This window comes from Salvelinus alpinus, chromosome 1 (genome assembly GCF_045679555.1).
Source record: "Salvelinus alpinus chromosome 1, SLU_Salpinus.1, whole genome shotgun sequence".
NCBI lineage: Eukaryota > Metazoa > Chordata > Actinopteri > Salmoniformes > Salmonidae > Salvelinus > Salvelinus alpinus.
In genome coordinates, this window is record NC_092086.1 from 43984069 (window position 1) to 44002718 (window position 18650).

General features: G+C 50.0%; 1 protein-coding gene across 5 annotated transcripts in view; it reads right to left on the minus strand.

Moving 5' to 3' along the window:
* Positions 1-18650, minus strand: part of LOC139538026 (histone deacetylase 5-like) — a 98153-nt gene that overhangs the window by 27047 nt on the left and 52456 nt on the right. For 4 of the 5 annotated variants that reach the window (XM_071340203.1, XM_071340043.1, XM_071339983.1 and 1 more), the window contains 6 exons: positions 13601-13887; positions 13306-13450; positions 12974-13082; positions 12509-12642; positions 10415-10546; positions 9286-9398 (listed from right to left, as the gene is read on the minus strand). In XM_071340203.1, the coding sequence (XP_071196304.1) occupies positions 9286-9398; positions 10415-10546; positions 12509-12642; positions 12974-13082; positions 13306-13450; positions 13601-13855 (888 nt within the window). In that variant the 5' untranslated portion in view covers positions 13856-13887. The remainder of the gene's footprint in view (positions 1-9285; positions 9399-10414; positions 10547-12508; positions 12643-12973; positions 13083-13305; positions 13451-13600; positions 13888-18650) is intronic. The other variant, XM_071340120.1, reaches the window with a different exon arrangement.

Below are 18650 nucleotides of genomic sequence, written 5' to 3' on the forward strand. Positions count from 1 at the left end.
AGAGAGAGAGGAGCGAGCGAGCGAGCAAGAGAGAGAGGAGCGAGCGAGCGAGCAAGAGAGAGAGGAGCGAGCGAGAGAGAGAGAGGAGCGAGCGAGCAAGAGAGAGAGGAGCGAGCGAGCGAGCGAGCGAGGAGCGAGCGAGCAAGAGAGAGGAGCGAGCGAGCAAGAGAGAGAGGAGCGAGCGAGCGAGCGAGAGAGGAGCGAGCGAGCGAGAGAGAGAGGAGCGAGCGAGCGAGAGAGGAGCGAGCGAGCGAGAGAGGAGCGAGAGAGGAGCGAGCGAGAGAGGAGCGAGCGAGAGAGGAGCGAGCGAGAGAGAGGAGCGAGCGAGAGAGAGGAGCGAGCGAGCAAGAGAGAGAGGAGCGAGCGAGCAAGAGAGAGAGGAGCGAGCGAGCAAGAGAGAGAGGAGCGAGCGAGCAAGAGAGAGAGGAGCGAGCGAGCGAGCGAGGAGCGAGCGAGAGAGGAGCGAGAGAGAGAGAGCGAGCGAGCGAGCAAGAGAGAGAGGAGCGAGCGAGCAAGAGAGAGAGGAGCGAGCGAGCAAGAGAGAGAGGAGCGAGCGAGCGAGCAAGAGAGAGAGGAGCGAGCGAGCGAGCAAGAGAGCAAGAGAGAGAGGAGCGAGCGAGCGAGCAAGAGAGAGAGGAGCGAGCAAGAGAGAGAGGAGCGAGCGAGCAAGAGAGAGAGGAGCGAGCGAGCAAGAGAGAGAGGAGCGAGCGAGCGAGCAAGAGAGAGAGGAGCGAGCGAGCGAGGAGCGAGCGAGCGAGGAGCGAGCGAGCAAGAGAGAGAGAAGCGAGGAGCGAGCAAGAGAGAGAGGAGCGAGCGAGCAAGAGAGAGAGGAGCGAGCGAGCGAGCAAGAGAGAGGAGCGAGCGAGCGAGCAAGAGAGAGAGGAGCGAGCGAGCGAGCAAGAGAGAGAGGAGCGAGCGAGCGAGCAAGAGAGAGAGGAGCGAGCGAGCGAGCAAGAGAGAGAGGAGCGAGCGAGCGAGCAAGAGAGAGAGGAGCGAGCGAGCAAGAGAGAGAGGAGCGAGCGAGCAAGAGAGAGAGGAGCGAGCGAGCGAGCAAGAGAGAGGAGCGAGCGAGCGAGCAAGAGAGAGAGGAGCGAGCGAGCGAGCAAGAGAGAGAGGAGCGAGCGAGCGAGCAAGAGAGAGAGGAGCGAGCGAGCGAGCAAGAGAGAGAGGAGCGAGCGAGCGAGCAAGAGAGAGAGGAGCGAGCGAGCGAGCAAGAGAGAGAGGAGCGAGCGAGCAAGAGAGAGAGGAGCGAGCGAGCAAGAGAGAGAGGAGCGAGCGAGCAAGAGAGAGAGAGAGAGAGGAGCGAGCGAGCAAGAGAGAGAGAGAGAGAGAGGAGCGAGCGAGCAAGAGAGAGAGAGAGAGAGCGAGCGAGCAAGAGAGAGAGGAGCGAGCGAGCGAGCAAGAGAGAGAGGAGCGAGCGAGCAAGAGAGAGAGAGGAGCGAGCGAGCAAGAGAGAGAGAGGAGCGAGCGAGCAAGAGAGAGAGGAGCGAGCGAGCAAGAGAGAGGAGCGAGCGAGCAAGAGAGAGAGGAGCGAGCGAGCAAGAGAGAGAGGAGCGAGCGAGCAAGAGAGAGAGGAGCGAGCGAGCAAGAGAGAGAGGAGCGAGCGAGCAAGAGAGAGAGGAGCGAGCGAGCAAGAGAGAGAGGAGCGAGCGAGCAAGAGAGAGAGGAGCGAGCAAGAGAGAGAGGAGCGAGCGAGAGGAGCGAGCGAGCAAGAGAGAGAGGAGCGAGCGAGAGGAGCGAGCGAGCAAGAGAGAGAGGAGCGAGCGAGAGGAGCGAGCGAGCAAGAGAGATAGCGAGAGAGAGGAGCGAGCGAGAGAGAGGAGCGAGAGGAGCGAGCGAGAGAGAGGAGCGAGCGAGAGAGGAGCGAGCGAACAAGAGAGAAAGGAGCGAGCGAGAAGGAGAGAGAGGAGAGAGAGAGCAAGAGAGAGAGGAGCGAGCGAGCGAGCGAGGAGCGAGCGAGCGAGGAGCGAGCGAGCAAGAGAGAGGAGCGAGCGAGCGAGCAAGAGAGAGAGGAGCGAGCGAGCAAGAGAGAGAGGAGCGAGCGAGCAAGAGAGAGAGGAGCGAGCGAGCGAGCAAGAGAGAGAGGAGCGAGCGAGCGAGCAAGAGAGAGAGGAGCGAGCGAGCGAGCAAGAGAGAGAGGAGCGAGCGAGCGAGCAAGAGAGAGAGGAGCGAGCGAGCGAGCAAGAGAGAGAGGAGCGAGCGAGAGAGAGAGAGGAGCGAGCGAGCAAGAGAGAGAGGAGCGAGCGAGCGAGAGAGAGAGGAGCGAGCGAGCAAGAGAGAGGAGCGAGCGAGCAAGAGAGAGAGGAGCGAGCGAGCGAGCGAGAGAGGAGCGAGCGAGAGAGGAGCGAGCGAGCGAGCGAGAGAGGAGCGAGCGAGCGAGAGAGGAGCGAGCGAGCGAGAGAGAGAGGAGCGAGCGAGCGAGAGAGGAGCGAGAGAGGAGCGAGAGAGAGAGGAGCGAGCGAGAGAGGAGCGAGCGAGAGAGAGGAGCGAGCGAGAGAGAGGAGCGAGCGAGAGAGAGGAGCGAGCGAGCAAGAGAGAGAGGAGCGAGCGAGCAAGAGAGAGAGGAGCGAGCGAGCAAGAGAGAGAGGAGCGAGCGAGCGAGGAGCGAGCGAGAGAGGAGCGAGAGAGAGAGGAGCGAGCGAGCGAGCAAGAGAGAGAGGAGCGAGCGAGCGAGCAAGAGAGAGAGGAGCGAGCGAGCAAGAGAGAGAGGAGCGAGCGAGCGAGCAAGAGAGAGAGGAGCGAGCGAGCGAGCAAGAGAGCAAGAGAGAGAGGAGCGAGCGAGCGAGCAAGAGAGAGAGGAGCGAGCAAGAGAGAGAGGAGCGAGCGAGCAAGAGAGAGAGGAGCGAGCGAGCAAGAGAGAGAGGAGCGAGCAAGAGAGAGAGGAGCGAGCGAGCGAGGAGCGAGCGAGCGAGGAGCGAGCGAGCAAGAGAGAGAGAAGCGAGGAGCGAGCAAGAGAGAGAGGAGCGAGCGAGCAAGAGAGAGAGGAGCGAGCGAGCGAGCAAGAGAGAGGAGCGAGCGAGCGAGCAAGAGAGAGAGGAGCGAGCGAGCGAGCAAGAGAGAGAGGAGCGAGCGAGCAAGAGAGAGAGGAGCGAGCGAGCGAGCAAGAGAGAGAGGAGCGAGCGAGCGAGCAAGAGAGAGAGGAGCGAGCGAGCAAGAGAGAGGAGCGAGCGAGCAAGAGAGAGAGGAGCGAGCGAGCAAGAGAGAGGAGCGAGCGAGCGAGCAAGAGAGAGGAGCGAGCGAGCGAGCAAGAGAGAGAGGAGCGAGCGAGCGAGCAAGAGAGAGAGGAGCGAGCGAGCGAGCAAGAGAGAGAGGAGCGAGCGAGCGAGCAAGAGAGAGAGAGAGAGAGAGAGGAGCGAGCGAGAGAGAGAGGAGCGAGCGAGAGAGAGAGGAGCGAGCGAGAGAGAGAGGAGCGAGCAAGAGAGAGAGGAGCGAGCGAGCAAGAGAGAGAGGAGCGAGCGAGCAAGAGAGAGAGAGAGAGAGAGGAGCGAGCGAGCAAGAGAGAGAGAGAGAGAGAGAGGAGCGAGCGAGCAAGAGAGAGAGAGAGAGAGCGAGCGAGCAAGAGAGAGAGGAGCGAGCGAGCGAGCAAGAGAGAGAGGAGCGAGCGAGCAAGAGAGAGAGAGGAGCGAGCGAGCAAGAGAGAGAGAGGAGCGAGCGAGCAAGAGAGAGAGGAGCGAGCGAGCAAGAGAGAGAGGAGCGAGCGAGCAAGAGAGAGAGGAGCGAGCGAGCAAGAGAGAGAGGAGCGAGCGAGCAAGAGAGAGGAGCGAGCGAGCAAGAGAGAGAGGAGCGAGCGAGCAAGAGAGAGAGGAGCGAGCGAGCAAGAGAGAGAGGAGCGAGCGAGCAAGAGAGAGAGGAGCGAGCGAGCAAGAGAGAGAGGAGCGAGCGAGCAAGAGAGAGAGGAGCGAGCGAGAGGAGCGAGCGAGCAAGAGAGAGAGGAGCGAGCGAGAGGAGCGAGAGAGAGAGAGAGAGGAGCGAGCGAGAGGAGAGAGCGAGCAAGAGAGAGAGGAGCGAGCGAGAGGAGCGAGCGAGCAAGAGAGATAGCGAGAGAGAGGAGCGAGCGAGAGAGAGGAGCGAGAGGAGCGAGCGAGAGAGAGGAGCGAGCGAAGCGGAGCGAGAGAGAGGAGCGAGCGAGCGAGCGGAGCGAGAGAGAGGAGCGAGCGAGCGAGAGAGGAGCGAGCGAGCGAGCGAGGAGCGAGCGAGAGAGGAGCGAGCGAGAGAGGAGCGAGCGAGAGAGGAGCGAGAGAGAGAGAGAGAGAGGAGCGAGCGAGCGAGAGAGAGGAGCGAGCGAGAGAGAGAGAGGATAGAGAGGAGCGAGCGAGAGAGAGGAGCGAGCGAGAGAGAGGAGCGAGCGAGCGAGAGAGAGGAGCGAGCGAGAGAGAGGAGCGAGCGAGAGAGAGGAGCGAGCGAGAGAGAGGAGCGAGCGAGAGAGAGGAGCGAGCGAGAGAGAGGAGCGAGCGAGAGAGAGGAGCGAGCGAGAGAGAGGAGCGAGCGAGAGAGAGGAGCGAGCGAGAGAGGAGCGAGCGAGCGAGAGGAGCGAGCGAGCGAGAGGAGCGAGCGAGAGAGAGGAGCGAGCGAGAGAGAGGAGCAAGCGAGAGAGAGGAGCAAGCGAGAGAGAGGAGCGAGCGAGAGAGGAGAGCGAGCGAGCGAGAGGAGCGAGCGAGAGGAGCGAGCGAGAGAGAGGAGCAAGCGAGAGAGAGGAGCAAGCGAGAGAGAGGAGCAAGCGAGCGAGAGGAGCGAGCGAGAGGAGCGAGCGAGAGGAGCGAGAGAGAGGAGCAAGCGAGAGAGAGGAGCAAGCGAGAGAGAGGAGCAAGCGAGAGAGAGGAGCAAGCGAGAGAGAGGAGCAAGCGAGAGAGAGGAGCAAGCGAGAGAGAGGAGCAAGCGAGCGAGAGGAGCGAGCGAGAGGAGCGAGCGAGAGGAGCGAGCGAGAGGAGCAAGAGAGAGAGAGAGAGGAGCGAGAGAGAGGAGCAAGAGAGAGAGGAGAGGAGCGAGCGAGCAAGAGAGAGAGAGAGAGGAGCGAGCGAGAGGAGCAAGAGAGAGAGAGAGAGGAGCGAGAGAGAGGAGCAAGAGAGAGAGAGAGAGGAGCGAGCGAGCAAGAGAGAGAGAGAGAGGAGCGAGCGAGCAAGAGAGAGAGAGAGAGAGAGGAGCGAGCAAGAGAGAGAGAGAGGAGCGAGCGAGCAAGAGAGAGAGAGAGGAGCGAGCGAGCAAGAGAGAGAGAGAGGAGCGAGCGAGCAAGAGAGAGAGAGAGGAGCGAGCGAGCAAGAGAGAGAGAGAGGAGCGAGCGAGCAAGAGAGAGAGAGAGAGAGGAGCGAGCAAGAGAGAGAGAGAGGAGCGAGCGAGCAAGAGAGAGAGAGAGGAGCGAGCAAGAGAGAGAGAGAGGAGCGAGCGAGCGGAGCGAGCCAGAGACAAAAAAAGCGGGGGTATTTTCCAGAGAGGGAGAGTGAAGTCTTCCAGCTCACTAAAACATCCCATCAGTGCATGTATATTTAATCTACCCTAGCAACAACTAGAGAGAGGAAGAAAGGAATCCATCTTGTGTTCTATCTGACCCTCTGCAGTATAAACAGATAGGACAGGAGCTCTAACCATAGTGTGACTCATTCTTTCAGCTCGCACAACATTTCTCTCCAAATGCCGCCGAGGCTTCCAGTTCCCTTTGAACAAACGGCTGTTATTTGATGTTTGTGCAGGTGTGCTAGCTAGTACCATTTCAGGAGCTTTTGTAACTTGCCATTTAGACTTCACCTGGCTAACACTGTACAGAAACCCCACATACTGTAGGCTGTGTCCGAAATCTGTCTTGCCTACTACTTACTAAAAATACATACTGTGTACTAATAGCACTACATACTATTTAGAACGTACTGTTTAGTAAAAACGTATGCCGTAAGCAACGAATATCAACATACTAATCATCCATTTAAAATAATATATAATTTCACCTTTATTTAACCTGGTAGGCCAGTTGAGAACAACTGCGACCTGGCCAAGATAAAGCAAAGCAGTGTGACACAAAGAGTTACACATGGGATAAACAAACGTACAGTCAATAACACAATAGAAAAGTCTATATACAGTGTGTGCAAATGGCGTAAGGAGGTAAGGCAATAAATAAGCCATAGTAGCAAAGTAATTACAATTTAGCAATTAAACACTGGAGTGATAGATGTGCAGATGATGTGCAAGTAGAAATACTGGTGTGCAAAAAAGCAAAAGCGTTAATAAAACAATATGGGGATGAGGTAGGTAGTTGAATGGGCTATTTACAGATGAGCTATGTACAGCTGCAGCGATCGGTAGGCTGATGCTTTAAGTTAGTGAGGGAGATATAAGTCTCCAACTGGAACGAATAGCAAAAATCGCTAAAGTCATTGGCAGCAGAGAACTGGAAGGAAAGGCAGCCAAAGGAGGTGTTGGCTTTGGGGATGACCAGTGAGATATACCTACTGGAGCGCGTGCTACGGGTGGGTGCTGCTATGGTGACCAGTGAGCTGAGACAAGGCGGGGCTTTACCTAGCAAAGACTTATAGATGACCTGGAGCCAGTGTGTCTGGCATGAATATGTGGCGAAGGCCAGCCGACGAGAGCATACAGGTCGCAGTGGTGGGTGGTATATGGGGCTTTGGTGACAAAACGGATGGCACTGTGATAAACTCTACTCAGCAAACTGGATGCTGTCTGAGGCCATTTTGTAAATGACATTGCCGAAGTCAAGGATCGGTAGGATAGTCAGTTTTACGAGGGTATCTTTGGCAGCATGAGTGAAGGATGCTTTGTTGCGAAATAGGAAGCCGATTCTAGATTTAATTTTGGATTGGAGATGCTTAATGTGAGTCTGGAAGGAGAGTTTATAGTCTAGCCAAACACCTAGGTATTTGTAGTTGTCCACATATTCTAAGTCAGAACGGTCCAAAGTAGTGATGCTGGACGGGCGGGCAAGTGCGGGCAGTGATCGGTTGAAGAGCATCCATTTAGTTTTACTAGCAGTTGGAGGCCACGGAAGGAGTGTTGTATGGCATTGAAGCTTGTTTGGAGGTTTGTTAACACAGTGTCCAAAGAAGGACCAGACGTTTACAGAATGGTGTCATCTGCGTAGAGGTGGATCGAGGAATCACCTGCATTATGAGAAGGCATCATCTAATGTCCAATCACGCTTGTTCCCCCGCCAGCCGTTCATTTTAGTAGGCCATATTCTGATTATCAGCTGTTGTCAAACACACGAGAGTGCAAAAAGACAATTCTCTTCCTCAATAGTGTGCAGCAATTTCTACTCGATGAAAAGACGAAATGAGTATTACATCCTAGAATTTAAAGCATAATGCATTTTTGAAATTTCACATTTTACTTTATTTTCCACATACCCAAAAAGCATACTATTTAGAATGCAATATCGGTATTCGGACACAGCCATATTTCTCCCTGCCTTGACGTTTTCTCAAGGGCCTTTCTCTTTTTCAGCTCCCCCCAGTGAGTGTCAGCCTTTTTCACAGGTTCTCACTAATAATGACGTTATTGGGGGAAGACTGACTCAACAGAATCACGATTTAAAAACAGGGAAAATGCTTTTTTTTTTTTTTTAAAGTCACCATGCATCCCAAACAAGGTGTTGATCCATGGCAAACTGCCCTATTTGGTGTTAAAACAATGTCACACTCTCCTTTCTGTGTCCGTCTGACCATTTATCAGCCCGGATCTGCTGGGGCGGCGATGACGCAATAACGTTCTTGATGGGGGTGGCTATTTTGGAAAGTTGCACACAGCAGGCTAACAAGGCGCTTGTTATGTCATCAGCGGTCGACTGTTTCTCCGCTTCGAGAGAATGGCAGTAATCAAGTATTTTCAGGGAGGGAGGGGAGGGAAAATAAATGGTCTCAGAGATTGACTAATGCTTATAATTTTTGTTGCCCTACTTTTGGAGAGAAGAGAGAGGAAGTATTTTTGGGTGTTATAAAATGGCAGGGGGAAGATGGCTATAAATTGAGTGTTGAGAGAGCTGTCTGAATGAGAGGACAAAATGCTAATTTGAATTCAAATCATCAATCCTGTGTGAACATACACACAATTCAATGATTTGTTCTACCAAATAAAAAACACATTTATCCATTAAAACACAGGTCTTCTAAAACAGATATTTGAAGAGGTGGATATGGAGAGTAAGACAGAGTACCTGAGGGCTATAGTGTTCCAGCTACAGCTGTTCTGTAAGTAGCCTGACTACCAGAAAAAACTCAAGTCACAGGGACAAGAACTGGTAGTTCTGATCAGTGAACTTACAGTATGTTCTGCAATGAAATAGCTAAGGCAGCTAGGCCTATATTTATCTTACAAAATGAACAATGGATCAGGTTTTATTATCAAAATGGAGGATAGCAGTCATTCAGAACACTATGGCTAGCTCTCTCTCCCTCCTACATCCCCCTTCTCATCCCTCTCGCTTTCTCTCCCTCAAGGTTAAGATGTTCCTGGGGCCACTTGATGCTCAGTGTATCAGACCAACCTTCCTCCCCCCCTAGTCTACCCAAGCTTATTTTCAGGCCTTACTCACTGCAGTCAGCCGCTATCCTCTCGCCCTAGTTTACAAGTCAGCCAAGCACAATGACCATACAAGCATAAAGAATAAGCTACTATTAGCCCTAAAGAACACAGTCTACCTAGTCATGTAACACTCCTCATAAGTCCCCATTGCATTTGATCTATAACTGACAGCAGGGTTGATAAAAACTAAACCAAACCACCAGGTAGCCTAGTGGTTATAGAGTTCAGCCAGTAACCGAAAGGTTGCTGGATCGAATCCCCGAGCTGACAAGGTAAAAATCTGTCATTCTGCCCCTGAGCAAGGCAGTTAACCCACTGTTCCCCGGGCACGGACGACGTGGATGTCGATTAAGGCAGCCCCCCGCACCTCTCTGCTTCAGAGGGGTTGGGTTAAATGCGGAAGACACATTTCAGTTGAAGGCATTCAGTTGTACAACTGACTAGGTACCCCCTTACCCAATCAGAATGGGTTCCATTTGCGTCTCTGTCTTGCAACACTTTTTATACTAATGCTTCTAATGTGATGAGACATTTTATAAAGCATGCACTCTGTTGGTCCCTGGTACCACAACCTTTTGTCCAAACTATAGGTGATGGATTTTGTATGGTGTTATAAAAATGCATCAACACAGACAAACAGCAACACACATTTCAGGGGTTATAAAGTTCCATAGAAGGTAGAATTAGATTGTTTTGTGCAGAGGGGAGGCCCCCCTTGACCCCCTAGCATCCTCCCACAGCCCTCCCCTCTCTTACCTCTGCGTGGATGTTGGGGACAGAGCCGCTGGAGCCGTTCTCTGCGATGGCGCTGTTGGAGCTGTTGGGCGAGCTGGGCCCGGAGCCAGGGGCACTGCTGCACATGGAGGACACTGCAATGACAATGGAACAGGCCACTCAGAGACAGAACCAATGCAGCATCCCAGACAGACAGACACCACAGCCAAAACCCCCTGTGTGGTACAGCCTTTCTCCAGGCTTGCATCAAACTGTACAAATGTGTGAAGAGAAATGTCTAGGTTTTATCAGGCAGTTTTCTATGAGTATACAGAAAGGTAGAAACAGAATAGACTATCATTGGTAACATATACATGGAATCAGAGAACTAGGAAAAATGACTTCCTAGCGTTTCTTTGACTCTTTCAAGAGGCCAACATTCTAAGTCCCAAATCCGAACATTCCCAAAAACCCTGTTCTCTTCTTCCCTACTCCACTGCCAGCTAACCCCCCCAAACGCATCCCCTTTTGTCCTATTCAAGCCTTACGTATTAATCCACACCCTACCCTATAGTCCCTGCTATTTTTGTTTGTCTCCAATAAGCACCTATATTTAGTCCCAGAAAAGCTTCTGCTTTCATTAGCAGATGAAACGGGAGAGTTAAATCAAAAGCCTCTATAAGCATAGCTACTGTTGTGGTCTCGAGAACAACCAGCATTTATACGATCTCCTATGTTTACATAGTAGTTGCACGTGACATGGAAACGGCTAATAGGGCAAACCCTTAAACCTAGCATATATTAGCTAGCTCCAGTACTAGGTCTGGAAAGGCATTGTGTGGCATGTGTATATAGCCAACCTGGCTAAGTGGGTTATGTAACTAGGTCCTTCTGGGAAATGAGCTAGAGGTGTAGAGTGCCGCGGCCCCTCCGGATGTCTACTTTTTCCATCAGGCCAGAGTTGAAATGACTGTTTCATGTTAAGTAGGGTGTGATTTTAGATGGTTTATGGTTCACCCAACTGGATGCTTCTCACTGGGGTTGGTTTACAACTATGAAATGGCACAGGGTGTGGAATTCCAGTTGAAAAGTGTACAATGTATTTGTATGTGAGTATGTAAATGCATAATGGATGAGAGTGTAAATGCATGGTGTGTGTGTGCGCTCTCACCAGAGATCTCGATGGCTCTCTTTTTGAAGGTGCTTATCACCGTCCCGTCCTTCCTCCTCAGCAGAGGACTGCTCCGCCTCTCAGCTACCTTCTGTTTTAACCGCGAACGCACCTTCAGATTGGGCTCTGAGGCTGTCGGAGAGACAGGCGAGAGAGATAGCGGCGATAGGGGCGCGAGAGAGATAGGGGCGCGAGAGAGAAAGCGCGATAGGGGCGCGAGAGAGAAAGCGCGATAGGGGCGCGAGAGAGAAAGCGCGATAGGGGCGCGAGAGAGAAAGCGCGATAGGGGGGCGAGAGAGAAAGCGCGATAGGGGGGCGAGAGAGAAAGCGCGATAGGGGGGCGAGAGAGAAAGCGCGATAGGGGGGCGAGAGAGAAAGCGCGATAGGGGCGCGAGAGAGAAAGCGCGATAGGGGCGCGAGAGAGAAAGCGCGATAGGGGCGCGAGAGAGAAAGCGCGATAGGGGCGCGAGAGAGAAAGCGCGATAGGGGCGCGAGAGAGAAAGCGCGATAGGGGCGCGAGAGAGAAAGCGCGATAGGGGCGCGAGAGAGAAAGCGCGATAGGGGCGCGAGAGAGAAAGCGCGATAGGGGCGCGAGAGAGAAAGCGCGATAGGGGCGAGAGAGAAAGCGATAGGGGCGCGAGAGAGAAAGCGATAGGGGCGCGAGAGAGAAAGCGATAGGGGCGCGAGAGAGAAAGCGATAAGAGAGAGCGAGAAAGAGAGAGAAAGCGATAAGAGAGAGCGAGAGAGAGAGAGAAAGCGATAAGAGAGAGCGAGAAAGCGATAAGAGCGAGAAAGCGATAAGAGAGAGCGAGAAAGCGATAAGAGAGCGAGAAAGCGAGAGCGAGAGAGAGAGAGAAAGCGATAAGAGAGAGCGAGAGAGAGAGAGAAAGCGATAAGAGAGAGCGAGAGAGAGAGAGAAAGCGATAAGAGAGAGCGAGAGAGAGAGAGAAAGCGATAAGAGAGAGCGAGAGAGAGAGAGAAAGCGATAAGAGAGAGCGAGAGAGAGAGAGAAAGCGATAAGAGAGAGCGAGAGAGAGAAAGCGATAAGAGAGAGCGAGAGCGAGAGAGAAAGCGAGAGAGTAGTAAGTTTAAATCAAAAAGACATACAACAGAAACCATAAACGAGCAACAGCTCATATCCAAAAGTACTATGGACGGCTCCAAATGGGGCTATTTATACATCTTATTGACTGGGGACACTAAGACTGAAATAAATGTCCATTTGCAACTAACCCCTCCTTCACACAACTGCTTTTTCAGCCCATTGTTGATGCAATGAACGACAGACCAAATTAGACTAATGGAAGTAAATAAAACAGAGGGATTGGACCCCAGGAAGAATACCTGCTGCTTTGGCAAAAGCTAAATGGGGATCCAAATGAACCCATATGGAGGGAGGGGAAAAAAATAGGAATTGGGGTAATTAAGCAAAAGCCCCAGGTTTCATTTAATTAGCCTCCAATAGCGGTGCTTTCCACTGGACGCCATACACTCACACTCCCCCCACATATGTAGACCAGCCAAGACCTTCAGCCCTGATAACATCATGGGCTTTAGTGTGGCTTTCATTTGATTAGAAATCAAAATGTTTGGGGTGAGGACGATCAGAGAGACTTAAGTAAGGTAAAATGCGCACGCACACACTCACAGTTATACCTTTCAGTCATAATTCCCAGTAAGCACAAGCTAACAAGTCTATGGAAACAATACCAAACAACAAGCAATATACTGTAATTACATCTAGATGCATGGGATCCTTCAGGAAATAGACACAGCAAGCATATATTTAAGCATGTGTCATGGGTCAGTTTTTCAGACCCAGATTAAGTTTACTGCTGGACTAAAACACGTTCATTGGAAAGTCTCCAATCTCCATTTAGTGAACCACCCCACTCCATCGGCTTGTCTGTGGGTGGGCTTAATTATCTACATGAGTGAGTGTGTATGTATGTAGCTATTGCCCACCAGTCTTCACCAACACTGCTGCCGTGGTGACTCATACCAGAAAAGGAGAAACACTAAATGTACACACACGGGTAGGTGCCTCAAAGTAATGCAGACATGCAACCACATACACACAGTGCATCCACTCACCAGTCTTCCGGAGAGGGAAATCGTCCCTGCCCTCGTAGGACCCCAGTAGCGGGGGCAGTTTGTAGGAGGGCGGCGTTCCCGGACTGTTACTCTGAGGGGGGGAGTTGGGGTCCAGAGAGGTGTGGTGGGCTCCCCTGATGAAGCCATAACAACAGGTCAGATACCAGAATCAGTTGATACTACTTGTGATGTAGACAAGACATTCGCTGACTAGATTAAAGCCTCTTTATCCATTTGGCATGACCATGAGGAAGGTAAACAAGACATACCACTCTCTGGAGTTCCAAGTATTTTTAACAGTTCACTCCGGGTCAATGCATCAGTGTAGGAGCTCTAAGAGTCCTAGCTAAGGTATAGCCCTTCCTCCATGTTCATTAACCATTAACTTCCATGGCTCTTGGCCAGTCTGCCAGCTAACGTTAGCCAGCTTCAGAACTCAAATTAGATGTTGATGGTTAGGCTCACCAGCATTTCTGGGTGAAGGAATGGTTTAGTCCGCCAGGTGTGCCAGGCTCTTTTTTGCTCAGAAGGAACTCCTGGAGCTTCAGCTTCACCTCCGTACTGGCAATGGCACCTTCCGGAACAAACCATCACAACACAAAGTTATTATAACTCTAACAAAGACCAACAGCTATGGAGTAGGAGGATCTAAACTCGAGCAATAACAGCAGCACTGTATCACTCTAAGTAAAAGCGTGATTGAAATATACAGTAGATATGTCATCTGTAGTTACTTCCTGAAAGCTCCTCATACACCAGATATATACTGCTCAGTGTGTGACCTCTGTACTACTCACTCTCTTTGCCCTTCTCCTTGTTGCGTAGCATGAGGAGCTGCTGCTCCAGCCTCTGTTTCTCCAGCTCCTCATGCCTCTGCTGCTCCAGCTTCCTCTTCTGCTCCAGCTCCTGCTGCCGCTTGGCCGCCAGGATCTCCTGCTGCTGCTGCAGGGACGCCAGGGGGAACGAAAGCCAGAGAGAGGGGATGTCAAATGAAGCTCAAACTGACCGCTCCAGTGGCGTGTGGCTAAAGACGTTTCTAACCCCACCTCTTGCCCCCCTCCCACCAGCCTTCCTAAAGCGTATCCCCGTTACCTTCAGGTGCTCCTGCAGCTGAACCTCATGCTGGCGTGTCAGCACCTCATGCTGCTTCTGGAACTCAGCGAAGAGAAGCTGTTTCTGAAGCTCCTGCTGCTGCTTGAGGAGGAGCAGTTCATGCTGCAGTTGCTGCTCCCTCATGGCTGGGTCCACCCCTCCACCCAGGGGTCCCAGCCTGGGATCTGTCCTCAGGTCCACGGGACCGCCGCCACCTCCAACACCCTGCTCACTGCCGCCCACAGGGCTCTGCATCCCCGAGGGGAGAGTTGTCTTCACCTCCACAGCTAGATGGAGGAAGGGGTGGAGAGCAGAGAGAGTGGGAAGGAGACAGATAGAAGGAAATTAAGAGTAAAGGAGGGCAAAAAGAGAGAAGCGAGGGAGACGGAAGGAAAAGGAGGGGAGCAGAAAATAAAATAGTTTGTTAAATGGTGGTCAAATAAAGACAAAGTACAACAGTTTAATATAGGCTTTTTTTCCACCAATCAGAAACCAAACATCTTCATCAGATACTGCTGAAATGGTGAGGTTAAAGTTCAAGGGCTGAGAAGTAATTCCCTTTGATAGTCAAACTAAGCTAAATGTCATTTCTAACATAATAGATATGTATTTTAGCCATGCGGCTTGGCACAGATCTACTGTATCTCACTGAGTGAAGTCAACAAGGGCACACTGAGTAGGTTATAGAGACATTCATTGCAGTGACAACCAGTTTCTATAAGGACAAATATGTCCCATCTAATAGAGTGGCCTTGGCAACTGACCTGGTCCATCTTTCAGTGATTTACTGCTTTCAGAAAATCAGACCAGGAGTTCAATAATGTTTGGCATGCTAGCTAGCCGTTGCATAACTCCACCGTGATGACAGAGTTCAGTGGAGTTGGACACACAACTGTCGTACAGTACACACATCAGGAGGAATAAAGTTTGGGGCCTGTTCTTCTCTCTACTGGCAAAAGTATGAAGGGTGCATGTTGTATTAAACACTCTCCTAAGTGTTCTTAAGTGTACAATTTTAAAAGTATGATTCCACAGAAGTGTGTGAGTGCTTATGTGGTTACTGAACAATTCATCACAGTATGTACGTTTATACAGCACATAGTTCAATGAGTGAAGGAGCATCTTGGAGTGTTTCCGTGAGACTGTTAACGTGTTACCCACAGAGTCATCACGTCATCAACTGATGAATCAATCATGCTTTACTAGTTATTCATTTTGTATGGCGCATGTTATCGCCATGGATTACAAGGAATCCATCCGTCTGTATCACGCTAGGTAACTCTATACTAGTGTGTCGGTGTATGCATTTTGCTCAATAGGAGACAGCATTGAACGGTAGGGATGGGAGCGGACCTTGCTAAAAATAGCCAGGGCGACAATCGATACAAAAGAGGGCACACCATTACATAACCTGGGAGGACCACAGTAGGCAGGGCCGGGACGAGGGCAGAGCCAAGACCGGGACGAGGGCAGAGCCAAGACCGGGACGAGGGCAGAGCCAAGACCGGGACGAGGGCAGAGCCAAGACCGGGACGAGGGCAGAGCCAAGACCGGGACGAGGGCAGAGCCAAGACCGGGACGAGGGCAGAGCCAAGACCGGGACGAGGGCAGAGCCAGGGCACTCTACGACACTCCGGGAGCTTGGTCTCTGATACAATAAGCACAGAGCTGGCAACAACGCACAGCATCCCAAAGCCGCAAAGCCACTGGCAAGCGCTGCTGCCAAACAGTCAAGCAAGCACAGCCACCTGGCAAGGGCCACTCTACGGTTTTCGACCTTCCCTTAAATCGGCAGGGAAATCAGGGATTGGAAGGAGCTATTGGGCTATTGTGTGCCCAAAGTTGGCTTCCAATGCACCTGACAGTTTCCACCATCCATTTGTTTCACCTTTCATTAACCCTCATTTCAATGGCCACAAGGCTTGACATTGGTGCAGGGTCAGAACTGAGTTGGACAAGACGCTGTAAGGTTTAACATCTCAAACAAATGCAGAAAAGAAAAAAACAATGGAAGAGATTAGTGGGCAGCCAGAGAAGCACTCAGTCTGCAACAATGGTCAAGGGTAAAGAGGATGACTGCCGCCCATGCATTGGTGGATGTAGAGTATTTGATCCCAGCTGCAGGCTAGGACCTAATGAGAAGGCACCGATTCCGTGTCACAGATGGTTAAGTCACTCAGTGACCAGATAATGAGAGAGAAGAGATAGGCTAACTCCTGTGGAAAAAATAAAATGGGAGACTGAGGGAGCAGCTAGCACTAGCTGAAAAGCACAAGCACTGCTTCGTGAGTTTGATTCTGAATGCAATGGCATCTATGAGTGGACCTCTAAACCCGGAGAACTAAACCAGTTATTTTTCAAAGTTGCATGTCGTTAAAGATATATATATATAAAACATTTTTTTTTTTTTTATTAAAAAGTAATCTAGGGTCAGATAAGGCTGGGAATTGCCAGGGACATTCACAACACTTAGGTGCCGATATGTATAGTGATTCTCACGATATAGATATATATGATACTGTGATTTTATTGCGATTTGACGTTCCAAACATAATGCTCACTCATGGTTTAATCTTAGATTAGACCTAATCTAGAGTTTGTAACTAGGTTTATAATTAAGCAGATGTTTTGCACCATTTACTTTTTAAAGACTAAATTAGTAAATCACTAAACTACAGGTGTGTTCATAAATTCAATCTGGAGTGCCAGAGTATGCACTCTGGGCAATCATAATTTCAGAGCGTTTCACTCTCGGAGCATCCAGAGTGCACACTGGACGCTCTGGCCGAGGAGTAGGGTTGATCCAAGCGTTCTGACCTCACAACGGCACTCAAGCACCCAAGCTAACTGGCTAATGTTGGCTAGCTTGCTAGCTACTTCCAGACACAAATGCGAGAACACCTCTGACCATTTTACTCGCCCTAGCAGAGCTGGTTAGGCTGTTTTCATGTTATCTAAAGCGTTGGTGACTGTGCTGCTGGCAACAATTTAATTATGCTTTTTTCCCACGTTTACAGACAGGCTATATTCAATGGGTGTTGAGTCTGTAAATTCATCAGTCAGACAAGTGCTCTGCTTCTGCAGGGCAGCTCTCTAGGCCCTCTACTCTTTAATATTTTTACCAATGACCTGCCACTGGCATTAAACAAAGCATGTGTGTCCATGTATGCTGATGATGAGTCAACCATATACGCATCAGCAACCACAGCTAATGAAGTCACTGAAACATTTGCAGTCTGAGTTGCAGTCTGTTTTGGAATGGGTGGCCAGTAATAAACTGGTCCTGAACATCTCTAAAACTAGGAGGATTATATTTGGTACAAATCATTGCTTAAGTGCTAGACCTCAGCTGAATCTGGTAATGAATGGTGTGGCTGTTGAACAAGTTGAAGAGGCTAAATTACTTTGCGTTACCTTAGATTGTAAACTGTCATGGTCAAAACATATAAATTCAATGGTTGCAAAGATGGGGAGAGGTCTAGCCGTAATAAAGAGATGCTCTGCTTTTTTGACACCACACTCCAAAAAGCAAGTTCTGCAGGTTCTAGTTTTGTCTAATCTTAATTATTGTCCAGTCGTGTGGTCCTGTGCTGCAAGGAAAGATCTAGTTAAGCTGCAGCTGGCCCAGAACAGAGAGGCACATTTTTGCTCTTAATTGTAATGAGGGCTGATAAAAATACTATGCATGTCAGTCTCTCTTGGCTAAGAGTTGAGAGACTGACCGCATCACTTCTTTTTATAAGAAACATTAATGTGTTGAAAATACCAAATTGTTTGCATAGTCAACTTACAAAGCTCTGACACACACACACTTATCCCACCAGACATCTTTTCATAGTCCCCAAATCCAGAACAAATTCAAGAAAACATACAGTATTATATAGAGCCCTTACATTGCATGGAACTTCCATCTCATATTGCTCAAATAAACAGCAAACCTAGTTTCAAAAAACAGAAAGCAACACCTCCCGGCACAACACCTCACCCATATTTGACCTAGATAGTTTGTGTGTATGCATTGATATGTAGGCTACGTGTGCCTTTTTAAAAATTTATGTAGTTCTGTCCTTGAGCTGTTCTTGTCTAATGATGTTCTGCATTATGTCATTCTGTATTATGTTTCATGTTTTGTGTGGACCACAGGAAGAGTAGCTGCTGCTTTTGCAACAGCTAATGGGGATCCTAATAAAATACCAAAAAATATACCAGATAGCCTGAGTGAATTTACGAACGTACCCTATGACCAGTGACACGTGTCATAATGGATTTACCATAGCAATATGTTCAAATTCTATTTCTACAAAAACAAACCAGCACTGGTCATTGCTAGTTTGTTAGCTAGCAAGCAAAGTGAGTTTTCACTTCAGGCTAATGATTAAATACATTTTTAACATTTACATTTGACACTTTAGTCATTTAGGTGACGTTCTTATCCAGAGCGACTTACAGAAGCAATGCGTTTTAAGTGCCTTGCTCATGGGCACAGACAGATTTTTCATCTAGTCGACTCGGGTTACTGGCCCAATGCTCATAACAGCTAGACTACCTGCCACAGTCAAAGAGTGAGCCAGCTAGTTAAGTTATACAAACATGATATAAAATGTATCACACTGAAAATAAAGCACATACACTGACATTTGATTAACTTAAACCTTCTCCTGTGGTAGTTTTGATTGAACTTTTTTTAACTCCTTAAACTAAGTTTAACATTTATTTTAAAACAATGGAGCAACATTAAATTTGATCTTGTTTTAAAGTCCAAATTAAACTTAGTTTAGAAGGATTAAATGTAACTATGATTAATTTAAAACTAGGTTAATTCTTGTCACTACAGGGGGTGCTGTTTCAACTTCGACATTTTGCGTCTCCAAATTAAACTGCCTCGTACTCAATTCTTGCTCGTACAATATGCATATTATTATTACTATTGGATAGAAAACAATCTCTAGTTTCTAAAACCGTTTGAATTATGTCTGTGGGTGAACCAGAACTCTTTCTACAGCGAAACTCATGACAGGACATGCGAAGCTCTGAAAAATAGTCTCTGATC